Source organism: Diceros bicornis, chromosome 23 (assembly GCF_020826845.1).
Source record: "Diceros bicornis minor isolate mBicDic1 chromosome 23, mDicBic1.mat.cur, whole genome shotgun sequence".
Classification (NCBI taxonomy): domain Eukaryota; kingdom Metazoa; phylum Chordata; class Mammalia; order Perissodactyla; family Rhinocerotidae; genus Diceros; species Diceros bicornis.
This window is the reverse complement of record NC_080762.1, coordinates 8,438,210-8,461,629: the sequence shown is the minus strand read 5'-3', so window position 1 is coordinate 8,461,629 and position 23,420 is coordinate 8,438,210. Positions and strand designations below refer to the sequence as shown.

The 23,420-nt window shown below is 35.0% G+C and overlaps 1 protein-coding gene across 1 annotated transcript in view; it reads left to right on the top strand.

Annotated features, from left to right (window-relative positions):
* The window catches only part of LAMA2 (laminin subunit alpha 2), a 572,820-nt gene that overhangs the window by 330,108 nt on the left and 219,292 nt on the right, over positions 1 to 23,420 (top strand). The window contains exons 15-17 of the mRNA XM_058566315.1: positions 7,351 to 7,462; positions 13,104 to 13,217; positions 17,268 to 17,395. Coding sequence (XP_058422298.1) covers positions 7,351 to 7,462; positions 13,104 to 13,217; positions 17,268 to 17,395 — 354 coding nt within the window. The remainder of the gene's footprint in view (positions 1 to 7,350; positions 7,463 to 13,103; positions 13,218 to 17,267; positions 17,396 to 23,420) is intronic.

Genomic DNA, 23,420 nt, shown 5'->3' with positions numbered 1-23,420 from the left:
GTCTACCCACCTTAAAATCATCAGTTTCATCTGAAGCTTTCTGAAGTTTTCCCAGATGTGAGCAACGTGTTCATGGAGCCTGGCTATGCGAACCCACACAGGAGCTAATCCAAATAGGTGGCTGCTTTCTGCAGCCTACGTCACCTAAGGAACTGTGGGTCAAGGAGTAAATGCCAGTGTCAGTTTTGCACCTCCTGCTCACTTCAGGTGAGCTGAAAGTCGACATGAATCCTGAGTCAGCAAGCTTGTTATATTTTATTTATCTCTGGTCTACTAGTGGATTGAGTCATATTTGTGAAACATCACTTGAATTGATTTCAGCTTGCCTTGCACAGTAGGCTTCTGACTTGGTATACAGTTTGTGCCCAAGCACAAGTCAATTGAAGCTATCTCAACAAAAATGCATGTTTAGATTTATTTGAGGATTTACCTCCGCGCTACTTCTCTCCACAGATAGGCTTAGGTTCCTGCAGTTATGTGGTTAGATGGAATTGAATAATGGAAGGAGCACTGGGCTGCAGGTCAGGATTTTGACTTCTGTTTTCCACTCCACTATTCAATAGTTGTAAACATAAATGGAGCTTTGACCCCTTTGGATGTCAGTCACCTCATTTGTAAGATAAGGAGGAGGAAGATTGCTTGCCAACTTCAAAAGTCACTATGAGAATGGAATTAGATGGCTCGAAAACACTGTGCTAATGGCAAATCAGCACACAGATCTGAAGCATTTTTCTCTGACTTGCATCATTCCACGGAATAATATTTTCTCCAAGTACCATTAATACTTGGAGACATCTAGAATAAAGCATGTACGGATATTTCTAAAATTGTGACAGTTCTTGCTGTCATTCTTTTCCAGAATGCTGAGAGACCTATACAGTAAAAAAATATTTTCTTCTCATGGTCCTCATTGATAAGATGAAGATAAAAATAGAAAATTTTCATCCTTCTAAGAATGTAGGAGAAATCAACTTAACCTAACTGCTCATCTTCCTTCTTTAAATTCTCCAAATCTTAGATTTAATAGCATCCTTGATATTTAACTCAAGCAAGGAGCCTATTCAGCTTTTCTTAAACACCTATTAGATAGAACTTTGCAAAAAATATATTTTCCTCTCAATCTATAGTAGACATTTGTATAGTTCCTTCAGTTTTCAATCTGCTCCTCTTAGAATATTTCATTTCCCTAACTTTTGAGGGCAGATGTGGTCAAATGACCTGATTTGGCCAATGAAATGTGAGCTGAAGTGAGGTCTTCCCTCCCCCACCCCCAGGAAGCACTGAGTTGCCAGTATGGGACTCTCTGGAGCTTATTCAGCTACGAGAAGATCAAACAGCCTGAAATATTGACAGCAACGTGGAGGTCAGCTGCCCTGAACAGTTACCTGGACCTGTAGAGGATGTTACATGAGTTCACTTTTGTTTTCTGTTAAGCCACTGAGAATTTGGAGTTGTTTGTTATCACAGCATAGCTGAGCCCATCATGACTTTATTGTGATACACCCCATGTGTCTTTATTGTTAGAAAATAAATGTGGAATCTTTTTAAGGCAAGATGTTTTCACATGACTGTTAGAGTAAATTTGGAAAGGATTTTTGGTATCAAAAAATATTACATAGAATTTATGTAATAAATAATCTAGAAAAATCCTTACAAAGGAGTCTTTGATGATTATAGAAATAGTGTTGATAGTATACTTCTACCTTTTGAAATTAATAATACAGGTAATCACATTTTGAGGAAATTATGCTGATGAGGACTCTAGGACTTAAAAAGATTTATGCAACATGCTAGATATTAGGCTATTGGTAAGAGGTTCAGCCAGGATTTAAACCCACATGTGTTTCCTCCCATTATCTTTGACTACCTCCCATATCTCTTCTGTAAATATTGGGCTTATTCAGTCTGCCAACATTTACTGAGCGCCTTCCCTGAGGGTCTTTCTAAGTCTCAGTTTCCTCTTCTGTGAAATGACAGAAACAATATCTAACTTTCAAGATACAAGGTTAAGTGAGAAAATGATGTATTTACAACATCTGTCATGCCATCCAGCCTGTGTTGGGAGGCAATGTAGGGTCATAAGATCATCACTTGTTTTGGAGTCTCACTTAGGTGTGAGTCTGTGTTGCACCATTTGCTAACTGTATTATATGGACAAGGCACTTTACTTCTCTGAGCTTCAGTTTATTCCTTGGGAAATGTGGACAAAAATACGATTACTATGTTGGGTACATTGATACTTAAATGAGATGTCTGTCAAGCCCCCATTATAGTGCACAGAAGATAGTAGACACCAGTACACAGTAGTTATTATAATGTGGTAGTTCTAGGCTAAATAAGGAGGATACAAAGATGGATAAATGATCATTGAATTCAAAGAAGGCATGGTCCAGTATGAAAGGCAGATGCACATTTATGATAGTATAATAAATAGTACAACAGAAGAATAGTGCACAGTGCACACTGGTAGAACTAAGAAGGAGGAGATGAATTCTCATATTAGCATTTAATATATTTTTGATGGACGACTGCGATAGTATCAGATTCTGATAGTTATTTCCCTTATTTGATGTGGGATTGAAAATATTTGGAGAAAATGTCTAGTTCTTCCCCAGATGGCCCACTCAGACATTGAGCCACTAAATGATTCTGTTGCCTTTTTAGTAATGGAGTAAAAATTATTGGGCTCTGCTAATTGCAGAGTTCTTTGTGGAACTTCCACAAGGCAGAGGCTAAAGGAAGTTCTGAGTCAGTATCTTATGTTTTGACAAAAACAAAATAGAACAAATCACCTGAACAGCAATAAAATCTTTACCTATGGTGGCTAACCCACAGTAACATTTGTTTAAGTAGAATTAAGTGGAGATCTTCAATATAAAAAAAGGTGGATAGGAAAGAATAATTATTTAAAAGAATTTTAAGATGGAAGATCTTGTTGTTTCAAAAAATAATTTATTTTATATATTTATTATTATTTTTTAGTAAAGTATAACCTATTTGATGGGAAATATAGTAAAACAAAAATATTGAGAATAATATTGTCAGTACCAGCGCAATGTTTCTGATATGATTCCAATATTTTCAATATTAGCTTATATAATTATGTCTTTTCTCTTCATCCATCATCTTGTCTGTATTTCCAAGTCATAAAAATAGGGAGAAATAGGCAGCTAAAACATCTGACTTAGTTGACAAGTCTTTGATAATTCATTCATCTCCAAACTTTAGTACTTTATTACTGCCAGCATTATGTATTTAAATGAATGCAGCCTAGCATCAAGAAAAGAAAATGACCATATTGAAGGAAAAAAAAATAAACTGCAGCCTTCTTCATGAGTAACACTTAAAACTGTTAAACGCATTAAAATCCCATTTAACAAATAGCAGAAACTAATGAACATTGGGTCTGCTCAGTGAATGGTAATGTGGAATATTGCTGGGAAAGATGGTTGAGTGTTGAAATTTCTCATAGCTCAAAATGGTTACATAGATTAAGGAGAAGAACGTCTGTTGTTCAAAAGACAAATGAAATCTGGGAGTTCATTGAAAATATTTTTGTTTTTGTTTTGTTATATTTTAAATTTTTCCTTAAAGTAGTCAATTGCTCATTTTTCTATTTTGAAACATTCCAATACTCTTTCTTTATATTTTGCTTATCAATTTTAAATTGAAATTCCTGGGACTGTATCTATAAGCAATTGACCAGTCTGCTCTTTAGTAAATTGTGACAGTCTTTTTGTATGATAATCAACTAGTATAGCAATCATGAAATCATCTAATTCTGAAATTAAAGTGATCAGAAATATAAGTTCATCATGTGACAGTCCATTAATTGCAGGCAATTGGATGTCACAATACATTCAGATGAGTTCTGACCTCTGGCCTCAAGTCCTAACTCTAAGATTTTTTCAATTTATTTTCTTTGTCAGATTAAACAAGTAATTTGTCTTCTCCTTATCTAATTTTATTCATCTGAAATGTGGATACTAAGCTTTAGTGTATCATTTGTCATGGAGTATGTCAGTCATTGTTTGTTACATAGCTACATTTCATTCATTTATTCTATACATTCATTTATTAATTTATGTATGTATGTATTTAGTCTTGTGTTCATCCATTCATCCATCCATCTATCCATTTATCCACCGTCCATCTATCCATTCATCCATTCATCCAACAAAAATGTATTGAGATGATTAGGCTAAGCATATAGATGACAGGACAGGGTCTTTGTTCTCAAGAAGTAGCTCCTAAGCTCATGGCAACATGAGCAAGTACTATCCTTAGTTTAGGAACTCCAAACCCTATATTGTCTTAAGAATTGCCAGATCCAGAAATTCAACTCCTAGGTATATACCTAAAAGAATGAAAAACAAGTACTCAAAAAATACTTGTACGTGAATGTTCATAGCAGTACTATTTACAATAGCCAAAAGGTGGAAACAGCTAAACATCCATCAACAGATGAATGGATAAACAAAATGTGATGTTACTCAGCCATAAAAATGAATGCAGGGGCTGGGCCCATGGCATAGTGATTAAGTTCACGTGCTCCGCTTCGGCTGCCCGGGGTTCGCAGGTTAGGATCCTGGGTGTGGACCTGTGCACCGCTTATCAAGCCATGCTGTGGTGGCGTCCCATATAAAGTAGAGGAAGATGGGCACAGGAGTTAGCCCAGGAACAGTCTTCCTCAGCAAAAAGAGGAGGATTGGCAATGGATGTTAGCTCAGGGCTAATCTTCCTCAACAAAACAAAAAAGAATGCAATATTGATACATGCTACAACATGGATGAACCTTGAAAATGTTATGCTAACAGAGAGAAGCCAGACAAAAAAGGTCATGTATTATTTGATTCCTTTTGTATGAATCATTAAAAATAGATAAATCTATGGAGACAGAAAGCAGATTTGCGATTTCCAGGGGCTAGGGGAAGGGTATGATAGGAGGTAACTGCTTAATAGGTACAGGGTTTTCTTTCATGCTAATTAAAATGTTTGGGGGGCCAGCCTGGTGGTGTAGTGGTTAAGTTTGTGTGCTCCACTTTGGTGGCCTGGGGTTCACAGGTTCGGTTCCTGGGCACAGACCTACACCACTCATCAAGCCATGCTGTGGCAGCAACCCACATACAAAATAGAGGAAGATTGGCACAGATGTTAGCTCAGGTACAATCTTCCTCACCAACAAAAAAAGAAAAAAAATATTTGGAACTAGGTAGAGGTGGTGGTTGCACAGCATTGTGAATGTGCTAAGTGATGCTTTAAAGTGGTTAGTTTTATATTACATGAATTGCACCTTAATTTAAAAAAAAGAAAGAATTGCCAGTGACACTTTATGTACAAGTTTATTTGGTGGAAAAAAATGACTGTTTAGAGATTTTCTAAAAATCTCTATGTAACCTGAATACTGTAAAACAGTGATTTTTTATTGCTTACCAGTTTAGGACTTTCTTCCAGATTGTCCAAGCTGTGCCCCCAGAGAAGAAAGCATTCAAGAAATAGTGTTGGATGAGTTAATCTGTAGCTAAAGATAATCTGTTTGTCTTCAGAGGATGCCAGCTAGCTCTCAGCATCTAAGGCAATGCCATCCAAATGCCTGTTTTCTGAGATTTCAAGTTGATTTTTTTTTCCTACTTCTTGATCATATATGAACTCATACATATTCCAAGGTACTATCAAATGTCTGGAATTAGTGAAGTGGGGGTAAAAACAATAAAGACTTTAGAAACTTGTTGCTGAAAAGCTTACAGCTTGGTTAAAGGTTGTCACTTTTGAAGATACATTTAATGATCCCATTGGCTTTGTTCTCTGGCTTGATTGTAGCGTGCATTCCCAAATCTGGCAACCTCTTTGGTAATTGTGAATCGCCAATTAATAAAAATCTACCACCACTCTTGAGAAAGCAACCAAAAATACATGCCCTAGCAAGAGTCGGTTACATCTTTCTTATGGCTAAAGGATGGCATAGTCCGTGTCATGGAGCTCTATCAACCATTTTACAAAACAATAATTATCATCATGAATCAATAGCAGTCATTTAATTTTGTGCTTTTAAAGTTTATTTAAAATTCATTTTAATGCGTTAAAATGACAAAAAACTATTTTGGGGATACAAATAGTATTTCTTGTACTACTCTTGTAGTCATTTTTATCCTATTTCAACAACCAATGAGAATATATTAATAAAATGCCTAGTATTTAATGATCACCTACATGTGTTATGTATTATATGAAGAACTTTATATTCATTATTTTGTTTAATCCTTTAATTAAGCTCATGATGTATGTAGTATTAAATTATCTCCATTACATAGATGACACTGTTGAAGCCTAGAGAGATGAGGTCATTTCTCCTAGGCTACAGGCCTGGTAAATTACAGATGGAATATGAATCCTAGTCTATCTGACTCCTGAGTGTGTGTTCTTAACAAAGAAGCTTTTAAAATTTCGTCTATTAAAAAACAGAAAAAAGCCAATAAGACACCAATAACATCTATTTAAATTGTGAATGCACATTGCATAATTTGGGGAAGGAAATACACACACACACACACACTAAATAATATCTATGTGTGTGTCTCTCTCTCTCTATATATATATATATTTTTTTTTTATATATGTACCACTCATGTAACAGCATTTTTCAATTTGGCCAAACCAACTTTCCCCACAAATAGTGAGGAATACCAAATCACTCTGCTAAAATCACCAGATTGTACAGAAGTACCATAAAATGAAGCTGATAGATACAGAGAACAATGAATTTAACTTAGGCCCAAAACAATTTAAGAAAATAGTTCTAACTAATTTAACTGAACATTAGAAGAAGTTTCACTTTTACCTACTAAGGTGCAGATTTAATTCTGAGAAAAAGAAACCAAAATAGCATCCGTCTTTTCTTCTTTTTTTGGCTTTCACCTTTTCTTTTAATTTCAAAGCTTGGACTGAATATTAATATTGTCTCCTCCTGCTTTTCTAGTTTAAATGTTAAAATCAATCAAACAGTCATATAAACGTTTTCTGTTTAGAAATCCCTTCAATTATATGATTTTAAACTCTCTATCTCCAAAAAAGGAAATCAAAACACATAGCCAAAAACCAAGAAATGAGCAAGAATGTTCTCAGATCTCTTCAGCACTGGCTGGTGGTAGTGGTTGTGAGCACTTTTAGCTGGGCAGACTTTACCGAATATAATGAATGACCAGAGCTTCAAGTTATGGATATTCGTTAGCCTTCTTTGTTAACACAGATAATTTGCTTATATTTACATCATTGTTACTATACTGTTCCTCAAGCTATATGATACTAAGAGCGTGTTTACTTATTTGCTATTTCTTTTTCCCTCTGCCCTAGGTTGAGCTCTGTCAGCCTTGAATCCGCTGTCCCCTATCCTACTGACGGAAGCATCGCAGCAGCTGTGGAAGTTTGTCAGTGTCCACCAGGGTACACTGGCTCCTCTTGTGAAGTAAGTTTGCGAGAATATATCCTCAGTGCATTCGAAGCTCCTTCAACATTGCTTTCAATAAACTGGTCTGAAAAGAGTTTAGTTTTTCGCACAAACAAATAATAGTGTGTTACTTAAGGAAGAAACTTGAGTGTCTGCCCAAAAGTCACGGCTTTCAAAGAGAGTGCTACTCACACAATGTCATCTTGAAATAATGTTTCTTTTTGAGATATTTTGCCTTACTATAGCTAAAAATCCGATGTTTTCATAAGTGTTTGTTCTCGATATAATCTGTTGATAAAATAGGATGAATGATAGCAGAATAATATTTCAAAATATTTCCACTTTATTTTCACCTCAATGCTTACCAGAAATTTAGCACTTTTTTTTTTTACTTTTCCTCCATTTTTTTAACCCTGTGTACCACACTCTTTCTCCACTTTATTCCTAAGAATACGACCAAATCACAATTGTCTGAAGGATACAATCTTTAAAATATCAAGAGCATAATATATGGAAGAAGTACCTTGATCTAGAAAATTCTCTGCAGGTCTTTGATTTGTTTAGTACCTAAGTTTTAACATACTTATTGTTGACTCAATGTTCTAGATTTATAATAAGATTAATGTTTCTTATTTAATACCACAGTGTGTCATTTTAAGGTAATAATTTTCATTTACTTCTATGTGTTTTGTTAGGTAGTTTGAAAATTGATTTTACTTGAAACCTGGTCAAAAAATGTAAACACCATTTCTCTAATAGAAGTCACGGCTTGTGGATAAATTGGAGCTTAAATTCTTTAAAAATGGTGCCTTTAAGGAATCATTTGAGTGTACCAATATGTTCCACTTCAGCACACACCCCATTATGCCATTTCTAGAAAGACTCTAGGCGTTGCTTTGTCGGTTCTCTTGTATTTTAAAATAATGCATGCTTCCAGAAGATTCACAGGGCTGAGAGTCATATTAGTGACAAATGTGTTTTCTTTAACTGGGCTCAGATTCACCTATCTAGAAATAAAACTAAATGGAATTCATTGAAGTACTCACTTTTCCAAAATTCGTGTAGAGAAAAATAATAGTGGAAATGAATTAGCTCTGTTCACCTAAATTTGACTTCTCATGTAAAATCCATACTGTATTTAATGAAACATATTCTTTTATTATGAGCCTAGAAGTTTTTATTTCAAACAGAACGCTCTCTTTGAACCTTTAAGTTCCTATTTCAATTGGAATAATAAATACCTTGATTCTATTCTTGCTTTAATACTTTTTCCCACATTAGTTATTCTCGGTATTCGTCATCATCTTTTATACAAGTTCCAAATGCCCACTGAATATAAAATTGTCTGAATATTAGAATTGTTTAATTGGCTATGCTTTTTGTTTCTTCTTTCCTTTCTTCAAAAATATTTAGTGAGAATCTTTGGTAAATTCTGCGCTAGATGCTGAGAGAATTATCAAGAAGATTACATTGTAATCCCTGTCCATAAAGAGTTAACAATCTGGTTAGGGAGACAGAATAAATATCTATGACAAATTGGATCACAGTGCTACGTAATTAAGGGACCAGTAAGTGGTACAGAACATAAGTGCAATAATCATTCAGAGGTGAGCAATTCCAGTGGAGAGAGATGTCACAGAATGTGTCCTGGAGTGGGAAATCCTCAGATTGAATGCTAAGTAATGGTAACAATTAGGTAGGAAGAGAGAAGCATGCGAGTGTGGAAGAGTCAGAACAAAGAAGCAGAGGAGGGATCATAAAAGCTTGCTGTGCCTCTCACACAATAATTATTTGGTAAATAAAGTTATTGTGAAGCCCATGAAGGAATTTAGTTGAATTAGGAGATAATGAATTCTGGAACTCTGGCGTTTCTCTCTGACTTCTTCATTTCTTCTCTTTTCTGAATATGCCTTCTTTTCTTTGTCAAAACTTCCTTGCCTTAGACTCACTACTATCCATTCCTCTCCTTTTCCTGATTTCATTTGCTTTTTTATTGAGTTCAGAAGGCCACGCACTCTAGCTTTGTGATCACTAATATCCACAGACCGTTTAAAAGCTGAGTAAACTCCAAAGACGATTAATGTCTTAATTCTAGGTTGCCAAAAACGGATCAAACGGCTTCATTATAAAATAATTGTCTTTTATTTCATTTGGGACCACAATGTTGATTCAGAATCTTTTTTCTCATTTCTACTTGACTTCTTATAAATCCCTCCACAGTTCATCTTTCAAATATTTGCTTACTTTCCTAGTACCATCATCATTCATTTCACTCGATAGGGGGGACAGTGAGAAAGTGAAAGCAAAGTCGGGTACTGAAAAAAAAAAAGAGTTTTAATTCAAATCTCAGTTTCCTCTTCTATATGATGGAAATATTAACCAGCTCATAGAAGTGTTCATACTTTCATTCAGTTAACAGATATTGATGACCATGTATTTTGAGACAATCAAGACTCTAGACATGGAGGATAATGTGATGAACAATACAGTTATGGTCCCTGCTCTCAAGGACGTCACCTTTACTGGTAGGCTAGACAATATGCCAGAGAGCAAATTTTCATAAATGTGATAAATTCCATGAAGAAAATAAGCAGGATGCCTTGATGGAGGTACTGAGAATGGGTGTAGGAAGATTAGACTAGAGGGACTAGTTTATAAAAGGTTGTCAAGAAAGGCTTTCTGAGGTGGTAACATCTAAACTGAGTTTAGGGTCGGCTGTGTGAAAGGAGCTGATGAAGAAGTGGAATAGAGCTTGGAGTCTTCAAGGACCTGAAAGGAGGCAAGTACGGCTGGAGCTTAGCAAGCAATGGGGAGAGTGGCCCAAGATGTTATTGGGGGAGCCAGGCCATTCAGAGCTTTGCATGCGTGATAAGAACCGGGGATTTTATTCTAAGTGCAATGGAAAATCATTAAAAGGCTTTAAGCTGGGTGGTGCCATGATCTGAGTTATATTTTTTGAAAAAGTCACTTTAACTACTGTATGAAGAACATATTATACAAAGAACATACTGTAAGAAGTAGGAAGGAGAACGGTTAATCCACTACTGTGGTAGAACATAGTGATGATGATGGTTTGTGCTAGGATAAACGCAGCGGATATAGAAAGACGTGTGTTTATTCTACACGTATTTTGGTAGCAGAACTAATAGGATTTACATAGACTACAGGCCAAGGGAAAGCTGAAAGAAATTAAGAGGTTAAGAAGGAGTCGTATTACTAGCTTGAGCAATTGGACCTGGTGGCACTTATTGAGCTGAGGAAGACAGAGAGAGGCATGGCTGGGGGAGGAGGATGGAATCAACAGTCCATTTTGAAATAATTTGGTTTGAAAACGCTGGGAAGTGTAGATGTCAATGTACAGTTAGAGTATGCAGCTGTTACACTCAGATTATCTATCTGGTCTAGAGATACATATTTGGAAGGCATCATCAACCACGGGACTGAATAAAATCACATAGGAGAGAGTGTGATAAAAAAAGAGAAAAGTGGCTAAGCCCCCAGAAGCTGCTGACAATGAGAAGTAGGGTCAAAGAGACAGGGCAGAAACTTGGGGAATGTGATGTCATGGCAATTGAGAGAAGAGGGCGTTTGAGGGAAAAAAAGAACTCAACTAAGCCAGATATTGATGAGAGGTCAGATAAAATGTGATTGTAGAATTGTCCATTGGATCTGTCTACCTGGATTTGGTGACACAGACCAGAGCAGTTTGGTGGCACAAGACAGATTAGAATGAAGTGAAGAGTGAAAGGGGAGTGAGGAAGAAAAGACTTTTTAGAGTAGTTTTACTGAAAAGAAAAACAGGTAGGTACCTGGAAAGTTATGGGAGATTAAGGGAGTAATTTAGTCATTTTTGTTATTTCTGTTAGTTAATTTTTGATAGAAATACTAGATCATATTTTTGTGCTGATTGTAATGATCCAATAGAGAAGAAAGCTATTACTGATGCAGCCCGGAGAGGGAATATTGGGAAGACAAGAGGTAACGGAATACCGGTTACAAGTGGAGTGATACTCCTTTCAGAGGATAGGGAATCCTGTATGCCCCACCCACATTGTTCCAGAGGGAAGATGGCAAATGGAGATACACACTTATGCTTGTGGACTGGATAATGGAAAGATGGCTTCCATTGGCTTCTATTTTCTCTGTGACTAATGAGATGGACTCACTGGCTAAGAGAGGTGTAAAGAGTTGGGAAGTTTGAAGAAAGAGGATGTGGTATGAGTAGTACATTTGCAGACTATATATTTTTAAAAAGCTTATTAATGGCAATTCCATGAATATTTATCCTGAAAACAGTAAATCAGTTCTCTTCCTGTTATCAACGCCCTTAATTTCCATGTCCTTCTGGATATGTGGCTTCACCAATTTTTAGAAATATATATTACAGAAGGAAATCTCTTCTGTAACGAATCTGGGGTGGCAAAAGTTTTAATGGGGAGAAATTATTAGAAAAGGATAGAAAATTGACACCTTCATTTTTGTACTGCCCAAATTAAGAGGAAAGTTGCTTTTGATTTCTTTTCAGTCCACCCTTTTTTTAAGTTTGTTATTGATGTTCAAATATAAGAGTCTTCATATCCTGAGGCAGAAGGAACATTTCCAACAATACTCAACACAATTCTATATACTTTATTACTTCAGTGGTTTCTCTCTTGTTTCCATTTTCAACTGGAAAAAAGGTCTTTTCATGATCTATTACGTTGTAGTTAACCATCAGAAGTATAGTGAATAACCCACAAAATGCAATTAGAACATGGGGGAGGTCGTAAGCTCCTGAGGGCAGCAATGTTTGCCTCCTTGTTCTGCATCCCCTCCAGTTTGTAGTAACCCCTCAGAAGGGAAACTCAATTAAGGGTACCAGTGGATTTAGAGCAGGTGCTGACACACAGGTGCTCTAAGACCCAAATACCTTTTTTTAATCAGAATTCCATTTTTATATAACATAAAGTGTTTCACACTTTCATAAGGGAATGATGAATATAAGAGTTCTGGAAGAATAATGCCATACAATAAAATATCAAGGGAATAGACGGTAAATAAATCATGAACTATTTTGTGTAAATTTGAGAAAGCATAATAGGATGGAGGAAATTGAGAATGAAAGATATGAATTATATATGAGTAGAAGTCAGCCATGTATGTGATCTAATGTAAGAGCGGGGTTCTACCTTTCTTCCAAATGATTGCAAAGCTTTTCTGAAAGTGACAGAGTTAAGGGCAGTTCCTACATAGGGAAGATAGCGCATTCCAGAGAATCAGCATTCCTTGGATGACACTGGGTGCTCTCAAGCTGTTTCTCTTAAGAATCCTTTTATATGGGCTGCTTTTTTTCAGTACTTTTCCTTCTATTTTCCTGTCTGTGCTTTTTACTTTGAGACTGTCACATTTCAATTCTTTACATCTCTGCTTTGTTTTACCATTTCAGAAGAGACACCAAGCTAATGCTTCCTCTAATCTCATACCTGCCAATAACGCTAAGGTCAGTACAAAGCCTCAGTGTGCGGAGGAACAGCTCTGTAGCGATGTTTCAATAAAGGCAACGCTTTGATAAGCATATTTGCTGAGTTTGCTACCGAAATTATTTTCTTTTATTCAATAAAACAAAAAGCAAAATCTTTTAAATCCCCGAAACTGACTCGAAACCTTATCTTTCTTTCAGTCTTGTTGGCCGAGGCACAGAAGAGTTAACGGCACTATTTTTGGGGGCATCTGTGAACCATGTCAATGCTTTGGTCATGCGGAATCCTGTGATGACGTCACCGGAGAATGCCTGGTAAGTGCTTTCTCCTTGGGGGACGCTGACTGACAAGGCTGAAATCAGCTCAATTGGCCCTGCAATTCAATTACTACCTTTGAGACCTTAAACACTTGAGTCAAGAAGTGATTTGACGGAGATCTTGATATTGAACCGAGTTGGAAGCTGAAAATGCTCTTTCATATGCGGTCTCCTTGACTGACAAGTATTAGGAAGTGTTTATTCCTATTAGTCTAAGAATTGAATTAGGATCAGATACATCATAATAAAATGTAATTAATGACTAGGATACATATCTACTATGAATATATATGGTTTCAATCTCTTCCATAAATCTACGGAAAATAGACTGTACTTCTATAACAGGAAATGATTTGTATCCCCATAATATGAAAAGTGTAAAATATAACCTTGGTAAAAAACGTAACAGTTTTTTTCACATTAAAAAATGAAGGCATATTGTGTATTTTTCATTTTTAAATTTAAGCATTTAACTAAATACAAAGCATCTTATGTAGATTAAAAATAATAAATATATTCAACACACATGCACCAGAGCTGCTAACTTCTTCTGCAATTAAGTCTGTACTTTTAACCGGAAAAAAAGCTCTACAGAGGGCAAAACACTTTCCATCCTGCTAAGAAGCCTTTGGATTGGAGAATTACGCCGAATAGACATTCTGATTAACTCAAGGGCATGTTAGTTTTATATTGTCTGACATGGCATGAAGCTTGAAACAACACTTCTCATTTCATTAGTCTTGCAGAAACACAATTTGAAATGGTGCCAGTTTAGGAGGATATTATATTCTCATTTCCCTGCAGAGTTTAAGGCAGGATCTGTTATCTATATTTCTTAATAGTTCTCTCTTTCTCTTGCTCATTTTTTCCCCCTTTTTTATTCTACTTACAAGCTTCTGGGAAAAATCCAAAATGAAAATTCAGGGCTTTTGTTTCAATGTAGTTTGGCATTTAGGTTTATTGATGCTCTTCCTGTTTTCTCTATATAAGATTTTGTTTAATTGCATTGCAGTATAAAGGATGATAGCCTTAATTTGTGGATTGGTAGATTTTTCAAATGGCATTTTTATGAATAGAAAGACTAAGTGATTTTCATTTTAATTATACCATAAATCTTTTAAGATACATCTTCAGAAAAATATTGAGTTACCATTAAACACTTTACTAACATGCAATATGAAATATTCAGCCCAAAACTGATATGGATTTGCTTTGCTTAAACCTAAAAAGACAAAAATAAATATATCATGATATGAGACTTCTAATGTTTCCAGTGGGAATGTTTCATGTTGAATTCATTAGGATTAAATCAAATTGTGCCATAGACCCATTTGGTTATGTGATATTTCTAAGAATGGAAGTCTTCTTTTTTAGAATAAAGTAGTTTCATTCAGCATAATTTAGGGAGGAAGAAGGGAAGGAGCAACGATTATCTGAGGCCTTCCGCTAATGAAACCTAGTTTATTGGCTTTGTTTCATAGACAGGAGATAAGAGTTACCTTCAAATAACAGGGAATCTAGGGAACAGCAGAGATCATGATGACAGGGATAGAATCTGGTGTTTTCTGGGTTTTCCATTGTAGCTGGTAAATACATGATCGTGTATGATGTTTTCTGGCGACCTTCAAGTGACCTTTACCCCCAAATGGTGTTAACTAAGTGCTGATATCCCACTCTGAGTATGTTGGTTCTGATAATGATCCACAAAGAGAATAATATTTGAATGTTGTGCATCAAGGGCGTTCTTACTGGTCAGTTGACCAGCGTTTTAGCTTATTTTTTCTTATTTATGTTTTTCCCCCAGCATTAAACAGATGATTTATGAAATTTACAGATAAACTGCTTTTTAGGTAGCTTGGCTTTGAAATCTGATTAAAAATTAACTGAAGTGTGCTTTTGATATCAGATCAACATTCAGAGCTCTGGTACAGTGTGGACTTATAGAAAAATGTCATTTTAACTCAAAGTACATTTGAAGTGACCAAGGAGATGTTCAAAGCCACGTGGAAAGATTGCCCTCTCGCTCCTTCTCGTTGTTCTTGTCGTATGTGATGTGAACAGACACGGGGAAAGCACTTTTCTAGGAGGACGCCTGTAGAAAATAAACAGCCCATCAGAGTGAACCTTTCATCTTTTTCAGTTGAGTGTTAGAAATACCATTTTCAGCATGGTTAAGACTTAATCAGTTTTATGATCTTATTTTTCGAAACCCTTAAGTATTTGAAGATGTGATTTTGATTGTCAATATGCAAAGAATATTGCAAAAAGCGTACAAATGTTTAGTAATAACCAACTTTAGCTAAACTTGAAAACTGAAAGGAACTAATATGAAGAGGAAAGCCTTCCTTCAAATTGATCCATATGTTGCACATTCCATCCCCAAATGCTGTTATTTAGACAACCATTGATAGTGAAGTTAACCTCTATGCTACCTTTAAAAAAAGTTGCTAAATGATAGAGAATTTAAAATACCTTAAAGAAAAACCTATTTTCAACTGTCACCAGAATTATCTATTCACTTGTAGTTGCTGAAACTATCATAGGATTTCAGAGCTTAAAAACTTCATGAAATATAGGTTTTTGCCCCCTCATTTTACAGAACATAAGTGAGAGGTTCAGAGAGTTACATGATTGGATTTTAATTTACTATCTTCTACTCAATAAAGAATCTGTCCCTCTCCCCAAGGAATTTAACAAGCTGTGTTCAGAAGTGTGTATTGATTTGTTTGTTTGTTTTAAAATCCATTTATTAAATGTAATTAAAATGGAACTTCTTTAAAAATACACTGAAATAAATAATAATTCAGAACTTTCGTTAAATTAGGCTGTCTATCTTAATGGTGCTCCAGATTAATAAATTTTGCTTTATGCTTCAAGTTAATTTATATTTTAGCTATTTTCTCTACATATTTTGTTATTGATCATAAAAATAAAAGTTTTGCACCCCTAAGCTTTGATGAACTGTTTTCAAAGTGAGAAAAAATTACAATTTTATATGTTTGTAAAATTAAAAATGTATTTCAGTCATAATGAACTTATATATGTTTGTTTTATAACTTATATATGTTTTTTAGTAGGAGTTGGATAACATTTTATTTTACCATTGGAGACTGAAGAAATTATGTCTACGTGGTGCCAAAACATCAAAAAAATTTATCAAGTTGTGCTATCGGAAGCTTTACAGACAATTCCATTGCTTGGTTAACTGAATTGTTCACTTTTATACCAGTTTTGATGAGTTCTGTGAACACAGCCTGAGTTTATGAATGTACTTTAATATGAAGAAATCAAGATAAAAATTATTTTATTTTGATTTTTTTATTTTTGAAAAAGACATGAATCAAAAAAATACTAATTAGCAAAAAAATGCAATTTCAATTTTTTAAAAAAAAGTCTGAGGGAAATTGTTATATGCCTTGTGGCTTCATTATATATTGGTATAATTCGTAAAATTTTTCAATATTCTCGTTGTTTAATTAAGAGTCAAGCAAGCCCCTCACAGAGGTAATACATTAGTGCATTGTCCAAATCATCAGTCCACTGAGGTCCAAATTAATCTCTGAGGTGAGAGTGCCACAGTCCCAGAGGATTTGTGTGATTAGCCATAGTTCTCCTTAAATCAGCAGTTTTAAGCTAAACAATTTATTTTTTAGCTAGAATCAGCTACAATTTTCATTAAAAAAGTATCATTAGAGCTCTATGACTATACACACACACATGCACACACGCACGCACAATCACTTGTATTTGCTTAAGAAAAAAATTACAAGCTAAGATAAAAGGAAATAAAATTTGCATTATGAAAAAAACGATAATGAATTTCAGTCATCTTTTTGTAAGTATGCATATGCTGAAACTAGCGTGTAGTTTATAAGCTAGATATTAAATTAACTTTCAATGCTATTTCCCAGCTGTAAAATTGTCCACTTAATGTGGAAAATTATTCTTCCTGGCAAAGAACAGACTGATGACTTGTTGACCTATTTTTGGTAAAGTGTTGATGCTTGAGACCAAAATAATAAACTCTGATGTGCATTTCTTTCTCAGAACTGTAAGGATCACACAGGTGGCCCATATTGCGATAAATGTCTTCCTGGTTTCTATGGCGACCCTTCTAAAGGCACCTCTGAAGACTGTCAGCCCTGTGCCTGTCCACTCAACATCCCATCCAATAAGTGAGTAACAAACTTACCTCTCTAATGAGCTGGGCATCCTGTTCTGCAGGTGCATATTTTGATAAGAATGTACCCTTTCTCTTGTCACACATAAATAAATAATAAATATATGCATGAATTTCTCAGGAAGATAATACGAGTTTTTCTAAATATAACATATTTAAAGCTATGGGTATTTATTCCACAGAATTTTTAATGTTTTAGCTCTAGTTTTGGTGATTTAATATCCAAGAGGCAGAACTCAAATAGAATTTCTAAACCAACTCCAAAGAACAGACGTATTTTATCCAAACATATACACATGCCCACACGCACACACACAGACACACACATATCTTCATACTATAATGAAAAGACCACTAATATAAATGCTGCTCATTTAGGTCCCAGTCTCACACTATTTATTTGTGACTCTTGGGCAAGTCACAAACCCATCAAAAAGGTAAAATAAGAGAATCAATCTAGCTGACCTTTAAGCACTAGTTCTATCCCTTAGTTATCACATGGTTTACCATATTATCATATAAAATCATACTACATATATATAAGTTTATCTTATTGAAACCGTTGTAATAGTAAGCATTGTATTATAGTTTACGACTATTTCGATATGAGTGATAATTAGCATCTTATTTTGCATAAACTAGATTTTGAAAAAGTTTAATGCAAACTTCATACAATTTTTCTAGTCATCCAGTTTTCTTTCTTTCTTTTTTTAAATTTTCTAGTTGTTCACCTAGAACAATAAGCAGACTTAAAAGTATATATTTTGTCTGCCTCTTCCCTTTACCTCTTAGGGGAGCATTCTATCCCAGCTGCTCTCAGTCACTCTCTCTCAGGGTGACCATGCTTAAGCAAATGCCTTAGCAAAATCCTGAAACCAAAACTGTTTTTTATTTTAATGGAGCATACTATGTTGAACCAAAATCAACATTTTTTACTAGTAAAAAGTTGTAAATAACTATAATGTTAAATGAAAGTGATTTTTTTGAGAATTCTCTTAAAAGTAAGCTTAGTGCTTCATAAAACTTCATGTTATATTTTGTGCTTTCCAGCTATTTCTAAACTCTGAAAATGCTTGCAACACAGAAATTTTTAATGATTTTTTAATGAAATCTGTCAGGGAAGTCTTTTAATGTGAAAGGTCATACTCTGAGGTCTTCCCCCAGATATTCCTAATGAAAATGGTCTTTTGTTAGTAGAGTCAATGAATACTACAAGCCAAAGACTTTGAGAATAATTCTGTCATCAAGTTTAAAAGTCCTCGTTGGAACATGCTTCCTTCTCTTCAGCCCACATGAAATCCTCGTCCTCCTCTCCAACAACCTTCCTCCCTCAGAATTTTCCACGTTATGGAAAGAACTAATATTTAATGAAAGCAGACTGCTGTATTCTAGGCATAATGTCAAGCACTATATTTGGTATTATTTTACTTTCAAAACAGCTCAATATGGTGGGTATTATTACCCTCACTTTAGAGACTAAGAAAAAAGACTCTGAGTGGGAAAATAGCATTATGGTGCCAATTCTGGAGTTAGAATTCTTTGATTTAAATTAAATGCTGAGTTCCATACTTTTTGGCTATGTGACTCTAGGAAAGCTACTTAAACTCTCTGTGCCTCAGTTCTCTCGCTGGTTGTGATAATAGGACCCTCTCATGGGATTGTTGTGACAGTTATATAAATTAAAATACATAAAGCACATAAAACAATGATTGGACATGGTGAGCCCAATACAAGGACTATTATTAAGTTACTTGCTCAGATTCATAAAATATTAAAGTATCAGTGTTGGAATTTTAAGTTTAAGTCCATGTGCTTTTCCAGTCCTCTACAGTCTACATTGAGGACTTCTTTAAAGAACACACTGCATTTTAAGTTATAACACTAAAAGCAATTAAATGGGAAGTTGGGTTACTGTATATTATTGATCAGACCATTTCCAGAGTTTAGGGCATGAGCCTGGGTGGGTACAAAACTGAAGATCCTCTGGCAACCAAGGGTATCAGAGAAGAAGGCAAAAAGGAAATCTACTGGAAAATAATGAATACAGGAGAACAAATTAAATTCCTTCACAATGAATGGTTAGTCAGCCCTGTGTTGGCCATAACGTGACACAAACCTTGCTCTCTGGTGTACTGGTGAAGTGTTAGATCACGCAATGGAGAACCTGCTCATTCCCTGCGGCTGAATGGAATTTTCCAGAACCATCCAATGTATACGAAACTCATTGTTCAACACTAACTTTCACTGAAGAAAACAGCGGGATTGCATCTGGCGACTCATTTGCATTGCACTCCTCAGACCAAATGTCGTAGGCTCTGGCCCAGCTGTTAATCCAGCAGAACTGGCCGTTCATAGGGCCATGTGAATCCTAGCCAATTACGTTTTTGGAATCATGTGGTTGATTGCATACATACATCTTAAGGATTTATCCTCAACTTTGACCAACATTACTATCAATGCAGAGGAGCCATTAGGGAGAGAACTATGTTTGGGAAATCATAGGCCTTCATGACCCATCCTCCTCTGTTTACTCTGCCTCTGCTTTAATAATGGGTTGTAAGTGTGTTCCTGAAAGAAAAAAGAAAGTCAGCAAGTGTTAAAACACTATCCATCAGTGCCAAAAGGATTGAGGTCCTGGTGTCCAATGATGGTATTTTCAAACATATGTGTACTCCAATTTGGAATGATTATGCAGATCTTGATTCTTTAAAATAAAGACAACTCAATAATAACAATATCAATTATACCAAGTATTTAAAGATCCTTCAATTTTCAAGGTGATTTCATTTACGTTAAATAATCATTAAATTATTAAATAATAATTTTATCCTTAGAAGTAGAATTAGGAATAGAGTCATAACTTATTTTAAATTCCAGCCTTAAATGCGGCATTTTCACAGGTAGAAAGAGACGACAGTGATAATCTACTTACTTTAAAAACCCTAGAAGTTTGTGCTCAGAGTTATAAAGTCTTATATTTAAAAAAAACTTTGAAAATTAACACAGTTTAGCTGTACAACTATGATGAGAAAAATCCATTTTAATCTAATAACCTGAAAATTTTTAAAGATAGCTAAATAATGGGACACAATGACTTAGGGAAACTCTCCTTTTTAAAGAGTTTTTAAAAAGTCATTACTGTTCTAACCTGAGTTAGAAACTCTGAGGAATAAATTGAATATTCACATATAATTCAGAAGATGGGATTTGAATTTTCACAGGTTATTCAGAAAAAAAAATCAACTAAAGGTTGCTGCAACCTTCAGCTGGAAGTGTAAGGCTTAACAAGAATTTTCCCTTGGTGATTTATCTATTTAATCCCTGATCATAAATCTTATAGATCACGAACATTTTTGCTCCAAATTTCTTAGATAATATTACTAAATAAATCAAATGTGTAGGGAGATAGAGATAGATTGGTGTAATTATTATGATGTATGAATACAGACAAGCATATAATATTTAAATTATACATATATATCAACTTCATCAAGTATTTACAGTGTCCACTGTTTGCTCACCCTTCTCATCTTGAAGAAGTATATATTCTAGCTATAGATTGTAACTAGGTAGTGAAATTTATCTCTAGAGAAGTAAATAAAAATGTAAACATTTCAAATGTTTTTAATTCATTAATTTCTGATATCACATAGCTTATAGATTAAATATGATATGAGAGAGACACATGATTGTCTGCCCTTGAACACTTAGGATGTGTTCGAATAGAGGATATTATTGAAATCATTATAGGTTTTCATCAGTTATATAATAAAATTAGAGATATACTTGGCACAAGGCTGGACCAAGGGTAGGTCCTCAATGAATTCTATCTATTAATATCATTGTGAATAGCACTTCTTTGTGTGCATCAGGAATGCTAAAATTTACATTTTTGAGAGGGTGGAACACTTCTAGAGCTGACCTTTGGACTCACTCAAGGGACTACATTGATTTATTGTTAAAATTAGTACTTATAATAAAGAAATATACATATTCTAAGACAAAAGGTAATTAAAGGTAACATTCAATTCAACAACATTCTTCAGAAATTCTAGAAAGCATTAGATATTTTAGAGCACTTTTCTATACAGTGTTTTATGTCCACATGGTTGATATGATGTATCTCACTAGTTCCGTATACCAGAAGGGAAAACTAAACTCCAGAGAAGTTAAATGGCTGGATCATGATTATACAACTTGCTTGTGGCAGAACCAATATTAGAACCCATATATTCTGATGCATCTCTCTGTGCTTCTTCCAATGGGGCTATAGAAATAGAAACAATTACAGAGACATTGAAGAGAAGTAAAAAAAAAAAAGAATTGATTAATGAACTTAATGTTAGACAAACCGTGAAGGTCCATTGGAAAAAATGACTCTAGGGTTTGGCAACACTTATGTTAACTCAAATGTAAGGGACTAGAGCAGAATGAGAAACTGCAGGTTGAGTTACATAATGAGTACCTAAATCCCCTAAACATTAAACAAGTCAACACTCTGGCAAAAATTTTTAAAGTATTATTAAATTGCAGCTATAATTGATTGTGGCACTATGCTAAGTATTTATTTTCATACCTTATCAGCATGAAGGGCTTTACCCGGTAGATCATATTATCCCATTTTGCAGAATGAGAAACTCAGGTTTAGAGAAGCACAGAAAATAGCCCAATTCTAATTACAAAATCCAATTACGGACATTAAATCAGATTTGATAGTATTTGACGATAATGAAAGAAATATGTTTGCTTAATGGTTCCCCTGAGGATAAGTAGAATAGAGATCGTTGAACTGAAAGAAGAAAACACTTACAGAGAAACTTCAAAACTTCACGTGCTCCCAATCACAGTCATGAAATAAATGAATTTTCCCTTCATTTTTCTCCTCTTCCTCTCAGCCCTCTGCTCCATGGACATTCTTATTACCCTTACCCCTACTTTCCTCCCTGATACATTGCAGCATCTCATCTCCTTTTGCTTCGCTTCCCTACCCAAATGTTCCAGGTAAAAATTAGTTAAAAGGAGTCCTGCTCCCCCATTGCATGTGCAAACATAGGACATGCCCTGATTCTAATGTCTAATGTCTAATTCTTATGATGGAAATGTTGTGCCAGCGACTAAAGGAGTGGTTATTGCCTATCACATTGTAGTCCCAAGAGGCAATTCCTTTCCCTCTTGCATTAGCTGTGAGAAAGTTCAAAACCATATGTTGATCTGCCACTATCAAATGAACAAACGTTACAATATATACATATATATAAATATATACGTCTATGCCTTTTTCACAATATGCATTTTCTACTCTAAATATACTCTTGATTTCATCTTATTTTTTAGTTTTCTTTCTCTTTAACCTTATTGCATCATTTTATCTTAATGTACATATTTTGATAGGTAGAGTTAAATTCTTTTTGGAACAAAGTTAACTGTATTCACACACATACATACAGATACATATGTTCACATACATATTCATATATATCTACACATATACACATACTTATAAATGGATCATCATAAATATAAAAATCTATGTTCAGCCCTTAAGGAAGACTATTTCCATGTGCAGATCCTTACTATGTAGTCCAACAGTAGCTTCTCCTCCTCCTCCTATTTGTGGAAATGCCTGCTGTTCTTGGCTCTCTTGTGTCTTCTGTGGCACGGAGTGGATAATCCAGGAAGCACCCTCCCTGCGGTGTAGAGCTAGCCAACTGGAATTAAATGACACAATCTTGGAATCACTTGAAGTCAACCATGATCTTCCCTTTCCCTCTTTCTCTCACAGAACAGTTAGCTTCATATCTTGGCCAAAATTAGTGTCAAGTTGCTGCATTTGCCAATCCCAATTCTATAGATATTTTTTATTGTCCATGTTTATTTCTCATTCTGATGTTATTTTTGTTGTTGAATGCCATCTTCTCCCTAGCTATAACCGCAGTTACAGTAGTAAGGGAATGAACTCTAAATTTACGTTGTTTGAAGAACATTGAAGCACAAACACAGGTATATTTTATGAGGACATT